This window comes from Glycine max, chromosome 12 (genome assembly GCF_000004515.6).
Source record: "Glycine max cultivar Williams 82 chromosome 12, Glycine_max_v4.0, whole genome shotgun sequence".
NCBI lineage: Eukaryota > Viridiplantae > Streptophyta > Magnoliopsida > Fabales > Fabaceae > Glycine > Glycine max.
In genome coordinates, this window is record NC_038248.2 from 34,105,387 (window position 1) to 34,115,571 (window position 10,185).

General features: G+C 37.1%; 1 protein-coding gene across 8 annotated transcripts; it reads right to left on the reverse strand.

The window, feature by feature from the left end:
• Nucleotides 1–2,883: 2,883 nt before the first annotated feature.
• On the reverse strand, nucleotides 2,884–9,370 carry LOC100812909 (auxin response factor 4). Of its 8 annotated transcripts, none has more exons than XM_041007165.1 (12): nucleotides 8,459–9,370; nucleotides 8,269–8,325; nucleotides 7,934–8,119; nucleotides 7,744–7,828; nucleotides 7,551–7,641; nucleotides 6,816–6,980; nucleotides 5,414–5,548; nucleotides 5,254–5,332; nucleotides 4,514–4,676; nucleotides 3,677–4,404; nucleotides 3,389–3,579; nucleotides 2,884–3,230 (listed from the first exon to the last, which is right to left on the reverse strand). In XM_041007165.1, the coding sequence occupies exons 1-12, from the start codon at nucleotides 8,786–8,788 to the stop codon at nucleotides 3,026–3,028; spliced, it is 2,415 nt and encodes an 804-aa protein (XP_040863099.1). In that variant the 5' UTR covers nucleotides 8,789–9,370; the 3' UTR covers nucleotides 2,884–3,025. The 8 variants fall into 8 exon arrangements, with proteins under 8 accessions (XP_040863099.1, XP_040863100.1, XP_040863101.1 ...); XM_041007166.1 differs by having other exon boundaries at nucleotides 3,677–4,401; nucleotides 8,459–9,369; XM_041007167.1 differs by having other exon boundaries at nucleotides 2,884–3,212; nucleotides 8,459–9,369.
• Nucleotides 9,371–10,185: the final 815 nt, after the last annotated feature.

A 10,185-nucleotide genomic window follows, 5' to 3' on the forward strand; every position in this document is an offset into this window, starting at 1 on the left:
GACGGTAACGTTGTTTATTCTTAATTATACCTTGTAAGGTTGAAAATTAAAATGCCAAGTTACTTAAAACCAATTCGGCTATGGTTAGTTTTCTTTCAACAAAGTTTATAATGCTACCTTGATTTTTTCCTATCGATTTTCCAATTTATCCTTGAAATCCTAATGCTTCACCTTCTCTGTTAGAACTGCCAACCTCCTTCCAAACCCCCATGACTCTCTTCCTCTCCACTTTCGGCATGACTTTTCCCCTCTCCACCCCACTGCCTCTATCCACATAGATCAAAAGACGTTTTTGTCACGCTTGTGCTGGTATGGTGTTGTCACACGCTCTCGTTCACGTAGAGTTTCTCATTGGTGTTGCCGTTATGTTCACTCCCAAAACGAAGCATTAAGAATTGTGCGTGAATCAAAGCAAAATTGTGCGTTGTTTGTTGCTTTGATTTTTTCTTCTCTAGTGTTTTGTTTGTTTGCTGGGAGGTGGTGGTGTTTGATTCTTAGCGATACATTGATGTTAGTGGTGGTGTGAGGTTTGAATTCATGGAGTTCTAAGGGGTGCAAGAGGGAGAGGAAAGGAAGAAAGAAAAAAATGAACGTCATTTCCAGAAATTGACTTTAGCAATAGTTCATGTTGGTCCGTGGCGGTTACGACGGTATGTGGAGTATGTAGTTGAGGGGTTGTTGCTTCAATAAGGAAAGTACGGGGATATCAGAAAAAGAGAGAATAAAAAAAATTGAAAAAAAAACTCAACCACTGATTTGAATTTATATAAATATAAGATTTTAAACTAGTCTTCAATTGTGGGAGACATGTCAAGGTCCCACCCTAGTCAGATCCTTACTTTATATTGAAAAGAAGCTTCACACGTTCACATATAGGCCACTTGAAATAAATTTTATTGCATGGTGTACGTTGTAAAATCATTATGCTTTTATTTAATCGTTTAAAACTTTGAAAATTGTTTTTGATATGAAATGGATTTTTTTTGTACTCAAGTAAGTGGTTTAAACTTTAAAGAGCAAAGTATGATTATTTTTATTCTAAATAAATGTTCATTTTTTTTTTTTGCAAATTTGTATGTTCTCTCGGTTTTAAAAGGATGGTTGCATGAGGAAGCACATTAGATATGATATCGGTCACTTGTAAATACTTACTATGTGGTGAGGAAACTTCAGTTTCCAACTGGATGCAAACACTTTACTCTATGGTTAATTGGTTCCATTTGGGTTTTCCTGAAATTGGACGCCTTGGGTTTTTAAAATTATCCACATTTATTGGCAAAAACACCAAAAAGGGTCACTTTTACATTTTATTTACCAAATAGGGGCTGTTTTGCAATTATTTACCTAGGGGGTCTGTTTTTTTATTACAAAGCGCCCCGGCAAAAACACCAAAAAGGGTCACTTTTACATTTTATTTACCAAATAGGGGCTGTTTTGCAATTATTTACCTAGGGGGTCTGTTTTTTTATTACAAAGCGCCCCTAGGAAGGCGCTTCCATGGAGCACGCGACACGTGGCACAGCGCGGCGCACGAGGCAGCATCAGGGTAGCGCCCCTGACACGGGCGCGTCTGGTAGCGCCCTGCCGCTGGGCGCGACTGGTAGTGCCCTGCCGCTGGGCGCGACTGGTAGTGCCCCTGACGCGGGCACAACCCAGGCGCCTATGTATTTTTTAAATATATTTTAATAAATTAAGCTGATTAACGATTAAATAATTTAATAAAATATTTGATATGTACATAATAAATAAATAGTTATCACTTAAGGTTTATAGAATACTTATGTCAACATTTAAAATTGATCACAAAAATTAAAATTGTTGATTTTTTAAAAGTAAAAAATAAAATATCTCCATTAAAAAATAATGGGACTAAAAGTACAAATATAAGAGAATAGAGGAACAAAAATTGTATTTTAACAAAATTAAACATTTAAATTAAAAAAAAATACACGCCCCCCTTCCCAGTTCCGTTGAGTCTGGGAGAAAATGTATTTTTTTAGTGGGTCTAAATCTAATTTCTTTTTTTTTTTAATATTAAGAGACGTTTAAACTAAACCAACGTACTGAATCAATGTTTTACTATCAATTCAATGAGTCATCTGTCATATGCTATAAAGTTCCAAAAGATCATAACTTTTTTATTTTTTTTTAAGAAACAAAAGATCATAACTTGAAAATTTCATATTTTATAAAGTTATAAAATTCATATTATACCATAGAAAACTTAATTAAATTGTCATTTAATTGAGTTTCGTCGTAAATTAGAAAACTTAATTAAATGACAAATATTTTTTTAAATTATTTAATCGTTAATCAGCTTAATTTATTAAAATATATTTAAAAAATACACGCCTGGGTCGTGCCCGCGTCAGGGGCACTACCAGTCGCGCCCACGCGCTGGGCACTACCAGTCGCGCCCAGCAGCAGGGCGCTATCAGACGCGCCCGCGTCAGGGGCGCTACCCTGCTGCTGTCTCGTGCGCCGCGCTGTGCCACGTGTCGCGTGCTCCATGGAAGCGCCTTCCTGGGGGGCGCTTTGTAATAAAAAAACAGACCCCCCAGGTAAATAATTGCAAAACAGCCCCTATTTGGTAAATAAAATGTAAAAGTGACCCTTTTTGGTGTTTTTGCCCACATTTATTTATTTGAGGGCAAGCTACAAATCCACTATGCTTCGGTTTAGAAAGCAGTAGCACAGACGTGATATATTATTTTTCTTTTGGTGGGTGAAATATTGGTGTTTGACCGTACAACTCAATTATTATATGAAGCGATTGTGTTCTTTAAAACCATATGTTGCTATCACACAAGGTTGGTCCTAAGATGTTTGATTTCATTAGAGCATGACCATGATAGGGGAATCTTGGATGGGATGCCACCATTATTACTCCAGAAAATCGTTTATTACATTACATAGTGCCAGGCAATATATGATGGATTGTGGTATCAACAGATGTGCAAAATAGTATTTGATCATATAGCATAGAAACAGGGTTAACAACACAATACTTAAGACAACTCTGAAACTACATTCTAACCACTGTTGGAGAAGAATCTGGCTGACCCACAGAGGAAGACTTTGAAGCCTCCACCATCACTGGTGCCTGTTCCAAACAACTCTGGCTATCATCATTGATCATCATCCCAATTGTCATCTTCTCCACCTCTTCTTGTGTATGTATATGAATCTTGGATACCACATCACAGAACTCACTGCAGACAAAAGGCAAACTGCAATTTTTTTCAGTGTATTTCACCTAAAATGTTATGTTACATAGGATGGAACAGGTGTGAGGTTCTATTGGTCCCATCAATTAATTTTGTAGAATAAGGTGATGATGGCCAACGATAACTAAAACATGAAAAAGCTAAGGAAGATGACTACTTACTGCCACGGATCATCCCCCACAACCATAATGTCGTTTTCACTGTCAGTGTAGAGGATTCTCCATCCCTTATTAGGATCTATTAGAAGGCCTTCCATGCTAAATAGTCTCTCTAGTTCAATCAGCAGGTCATTGTAGCTGCTCAATCTTGAGAGATCAATGGCTCTTCCAACTAGGCTACCTTGCTTGTGAACCTTCATTCAGTGTTATGTTACATGGGTGGGCAAATTGTCAAAGGAAGAGAAAAAGGCACATTCACAATATAACTCTGTTGCTATCATCATGGCTCACCTTTGTGCAGCTTCTTTTGGAAGAGTTCTGTAAATTTTGGGCGGTAGTCTCCCTGGACAAGGGAAATCCAAATAGTTTACATGCGTTTACCTTCCCCTTGAAATTGTCATCATTTGGAATCCTCATGTTTGCCCCTAAAGAAGCAGCACCAGAAATATTGTCCTGCAGCTTCTGCTCATTTGGGATTGTGATGCCTGACTGAATGGAAGGAGTGTTAAATGGGATATCCTCTCGTTGGAAATTGGTTGGATTAGAGCACAACATGCTGCTACCTTGACCAGCTTTGTGAATATCACCATAAGGGAAATATGCAGTTTGAACAACTTCTGGTCCAAAAGAGTGAAAGTTAGGTTTGGTTGCCTGATGCAGGTTGTAATTTGTGTAACTGACATTGGGTTTGCCCCAAGAACCGAAGTTCAAATCAACCTTTCCTGCCAGGGATCTAAACGGACATATTTCTTGACCTTGCAAGACCCTTGGAAACATGTTAGTTTCCGTGAAGCCTGCATAACTAGAAGGGTGAACCCTCATAAACTCAGCAGCAGCAATCTTTCTCACTCCAGTTGAAGCAAGATTAGGATGACTTGGAGATCTGATCTCAAATTCTGGCTGCTTAGTTACTGTGTCACATCCATAATATAGTGACATAAAACCTGTATTTTCTTGACCTTGCAAGACCTTGGATGATCTTACCGACTCCTCAGAGTCCATAAATCCACTGCTTCCTACTGTCACAAACGCAGAAGCCAAAAAATAAATAGAGGATGATTAGGATCTCTTACGTTTACTGATTTATTTTTCTTTGGCTATCTTGGCATTAGGATTTTGGATTTATACCAGTGGTGAGGTGATTGGGTGCGGCAGCCAGCAGACCTGGCCTCAGTTTCTTCAGCCTTCTGGAGGATTGAATGCTCAGGGGAGGGAGAGATGCAGAAGGATCAACCTCCCAGGGAGACACTCTATCTTGATGATTAATCTCAATATCCTCATCCCATCTGACCTGTTGGATATCACAGTAACAAGTTATCACCATTTGGTCTATATTAATATACTGTGTTAAAAAAAAAATGATGCAGTACTGTGTTAAAATTTAAAAAACACTAGTTTTGTAGGATGAGCAGGATTGCAGGCTTAAATGAAAGTTCTTCTCTGGATATGATAATTGCATGCAAAACAATTCAGAGTGAAATCAGGCCAAACAGAGTACATGAAGACAGTATACTGTGCTAGCATGTATCATATATAGAAATTTTGGGGAAAGGATTAGATTTCTCAGTGAATTGTTCCAAATAAAGTGGCTTCACAAAATTTCAGTTTGATGAGGGTAACTAAAAATTAGATTTATTAATTCCTTATCCTAACATTTCTTAATGAACTGCAGCTACAGAAGAAAGTGATAAAAAGAAACATATAAATAAAAAAACCTCACATGAAAATGCATCATCGATAAAAGGTAGACAAAGCATATACTTCAATGGCAAAGTCGGTGAAGATAAAATCCAGAACAAATGCTAAATGTACAATATAAGGTCAAAACATACTGCGTAGTTTGTAAAGAAAAAAAATAGCAAATGTACCATCAAGCACCTCCATTTTGACTTAGGCCATTTATAGGGATCCAAATCACTCATTCCAGTCACTATGCCACTAGTGCACCTGCAACACAGGAAGAATGTCATATTCCTATAGATTTTTCTTTTTTTAGTTCATGGAAGATAATGGTTAAAATATTATAACTGGGTTGCAGTTGACCTTCTTTCGGGAGATTCATCCATTTCAAATTTCATTTTGAATCTTGTCCCGATGGTCACTGGATTCTTGATGCTTTTGATATATTTTTGGTAGGGCACAGCAAAATCCGCATGACTTGCTCTGTATTATACCAAATTTAAGCACGTTACAAATTTATTGCAAGATTCATATACCAATCATGAGTTCGCTGAAATCCTTTATCAAACAAAAAAAGATAAAGTTCATTAATCCAACATAGGCTCCTTACTATTTGACACAACAGAACAAAACAACAAAAAAACTAACAAGTTACAGGTCAAATGGACAGATTTCAATCCTCTGATGACAGAATAAGGATAAAAAGATGTGGTTATTTTGTTGAAGGAAAAGTAGGTAGCAGGATGATCAGGGAAGCCTACTATAAAGAAGGGGGGGAAAAGGAACACAAAATGCAAGAGGAAAATTAAATCAGCTGAAGGTGGTTATCCAGTTCCTTTTCACAGGAAATATCACATCTATTCTATTTCTTCAAAAACTGGGAAGAAGATGGAACTCAATCTCGGTCCAAAAAGATCAAAAGAAGTAAGCTGTACGGATCTTATCATCTAAGTTTCTAGAAAGGCCATGAGCCAGATTCTCATTTCTGTTCAAATTAAATTCTTTCACTCTTCACTATCCTTGCATCCACATTCATATGCTAAGAATAAGGGATTTTTCCTCTCAATAGACTCCCTAATATTGAAAGGCCCCAATTCTCTCATAACTGACTGACAAGATTTATACAGGCAACATGGCTTATTTCTTCAACCAATTGACAAGATGAAGAAATAAGGCAGGTTTGTGTGTGTCAGTTCCCACAGGATATGGTTCTGCTGTTGTTTAACAGAAGCTGATGTAGTTCTATCTACAGCAGACTATCCACTCCATGTATGGTTTGGGAAGTATTTTGGACAACACCAAAAATCAAATGATAAGGATATATTGGCTGATAAAGCCTACTTGTCTATTTCTGACCATTAAATCCCTTCCTTGACAAGGATGGAAAGCCCTTACCCGGTGTTGTCCGTTATAGTTACAGTATCATATTGGAAGAATAACAGACAACTAGGAAACATTAAATAAACATGTGAGCCATCTTTTTTGCGCTTCTAAGTAAGAAGAAATGCTTTTATGGGGGTGCTCACTCTTTTCTCCGTACCTTAACATGTGAACTAGAACATACTATGACTTCACTTTCATTGTAACTAACAGTTGATTACTAACTGGCAAATAAGTTATCATCACATGCATCAAATTGATGTTTCATCTATAATTGCCAACAGCATAATGATAATGAAAGGTAATAATTAGAGTCTGAACTTCAAAACTTTGCAAAACGAAAAAAAAAAATGATTCATTAATGTAGTACCTTGGACTGTAGAAAACATGAAACATGCTTTTCGCTGATATAGCATTAGCCACAGAAGAAAGGAAATTGGGATAATAACTCTGGCTACCAACAATTGATTCGGGAAGACCATTTCTTGGTCGAGCAGCTCTCCGGATTCCCAATCTCAATTCTCCATTTTCACCCCTACAAAGAAATTAATGAGTAATAAGGATCCACTATAAGGATATCATTATCACTCATTTCCCAAGCTTCCTGATTTTGGTAAGACATAAATTCTAGATAGTATTGAACAAAAAATATCAGAGGTTTAAAGATATTTTCTATGAGAAGTCTTTTTTCTTCCCCCCTTACGGATTTCTAATGCTTATTGGTACTTTCAGTCACTATGACAGGAATTTCCCTTAATATTAATAATCAACAAAGAATATACACTATTCATTCCAATAAAAGAACAACATAACATTGATTGGTAAAACAATATAGAAAGAACATACATATCAATACCAATTAAAGCAAGAGTTTAATAGATAAGGTAAGCACTGTTAATGTAAAAGTTTGTACATTGTTAATTAATCAGAAATAATTCCTTGGTATGAATTTTAAGGTAGTTATTTTGAAAATCGAACAAACTTACTACACATGGCTGACGGTTTGTAATTGAGTGACACTGTGACAGTATAATAATTCTTTACACTATCAGTGTTTATTATATTCTTAAAACAAAATCCTATTTGAACACACACATATACACACCTAAGAAAGAGAACTGCATCTCCAGAAACAAGATTCTTTTGGCTAACAAAAATACTCCAGCCAGTAGTGAGCAGATGCCGCCTTGGCTGACCTGACAAAATTACCACAGGGACTTCTATATCATTTATATCAATATAAGATTATGAAGCCAGCCACTCACAGTTTTTTAATTAATTTTATTTTTTTCAATTACCTCTGTAAATATGTCGAAATTTCCACTCCACACCATGCAAGTCTTTGGCAACAAGCTCTTGAGAAGGTCTTTGCTTCTTATAATCCTGTAGTGAAAGCAAAAGCAATTCATCACCCCTAGGGAGACAGTGAATTCAAAACTCCTAAACAATTTCATGTTAGAAATTCAAAACTAGAACATGGTGTCACACCAAAGGAGGAAAACAGTCTTCAGCAGCTCTGCGAGGGACAGAGAACCCCCCATGAGTGCTGGTATCTGAGGCGGTAAGAGTTTTGCAAAACATGTGAGGGGTTGACTTTGTAGGTGTTGTTTCATTTCCCTCTTCATCTGCTCCCAATTTCTCAAGCTCTTTTCCCTCCATATACATCCCTGCCAACTGAACACAACCCAATATTTCAAGCCACTACTGCCCTTCTACTACATACAATGCTCAAGCCTCAAAGTAATAAGAAATTCTCATCCTTTTAGGGAACAACCAAAAATTAACCAAAGATGCACCCAAACAGAACAATTATGAAAACCAACCTCAGCCTGGGGAAGCAAAGTAACCTGTGTATAAACCTCATCATTCTCCTTATTGGCCTATTCATAGAGAAATTACAATTAAACCAAACCAAACCAAATAAACAAATAGAACCAATACAAGGGTACGTGCAACTACTTTATACGAATTAAGCAGGTACAATACAAGTTCACTCTCAATTCGAGCACTCACAAGTAGCTGAATATTGACAACTCTACAAAAGATCTGTGGCTGAAGATCATAGGTTGGCATCTCCATTGGTGAAAAGGGAGAGAAGGATGCAGCTTGTTCTAAGTGCCCTTGTGGGAAATACACCACCACATTCCCTTTCTTCGGGAGGGAAGTAAGGGGGCCAGCACAAGCATGCCAAAGCTCAATATAAGAAGAAGACACACGTGTGGAGGAGGAGCCAGAAGATGAACATGTTGGAGATGACAAAGCAGCACCTTTCTCACACTCCCCATTGCAAGACGCACTCTTTTCAGCCTCACTCGTCACTGCATCATTCAGATCAATTTCCATGAACACACCCCAGTGTGGTTGTTGTTGTTGGTTCTTCTTCTGAAGTGGAACTCAAATGGGAAACCAAAGAGGATAAAAGAAAAAAAAAAGCAGAGAAAAGAGAGGATAAAGGAGGCCAAGAGTGCAATCAAGTGGGTTTTAAAAAAGGAAAGGCAGAAAGTGAGAACTGTAACAGAATGGAAATGAGGTCAAATCACGAAAAGGAGTTCATGTTTGGAGGGACACCACAAGGGAGAAAAGAAGAAAAAAAAAACAGGGGAGGAGTGGAACAGAGGACATGGTGGGAAGAAGAAGAGAAGAGTGTCAATCAAATAATAACAAGAAATTCAAAGTAAGATTCCACACCCATTTGAAGGTACTTGAAAGAGGGAGCAGAAACAGCAGACATAGACAATTGCATAGGAGGCACAGAAACAAAAGGCAACAAAAGCCAATGCGGTAGTAGTGGCTTTTGGAGTTGTGAGTGTTAGAGAGAGAGAGAGAGAGAGAGTTTGTGTGTGTTGGGTGGGGGGGACAAGCCAAGACAGTACAGAACCCACACTCCCGCACCCTCTTCTCCTTTGCTTTGCACTTAACTTTATCTTTTTTTTTTCTTTATTAATAATTTCCATCACTTGTGTTGTTGTGGGTGAGGCCCTCCACCAACACCACCAAAAAGGAACCGAGGAGCCCTTTCATTCATTCAATTGTAATCTCTCTTCTTTTGGGTCAATTCATTTGTAGACTAAAGTGATATTTTTAGTTGTTATTTCATGTTCAAATCGAATATCCAAGTGCAGGTCTTGATTGAGAGACTTAAGTGTTTAATCACTTGTGTTAATAATTTTTGTTGATTAAATATTTTGTGTTAAATTATTTTTCTCCCTTCTCCCCTTAGATAAAATCCAACCTGACACCTTAACCCACCACACATTTTATTAGGTACGTAAATATTATGACAATGAATACCATGGTTGAATTCAAGTGAAAGTTTGTAGGTTAATTCGTCAACCATAAGTAGAAAAAAATATTACCTTTTTTCAGCTGATTTGATTTGTAGGCTTGTGATATCCGACATTTAGAGGGGCCTTGATTTCCTGCGGTCATAAAACAAATGTAGGATCTTGCGGTCATCGTTATCATTCAAGGGTATAAACTTTTTTGAATTAATTATTTAAAATAGATAATTTATTTTGGAAGGCTGAAATCTCATGCAGTCACATAAGTGACAGCAAAGAATCCATTTCCCACTTAGAGCCACAAGGTTCATTAAATAGAATAACTAACTTCTTTAAAGTTTACTAATATTAAAGAATGATGTTAAGTAACTACAATTAAAAATAAGTTTAATTAGCATACACAAACAATCAAAAATCATTCTTACTATATTTTTAAGTTGGTTTTCATGATTTTAAATT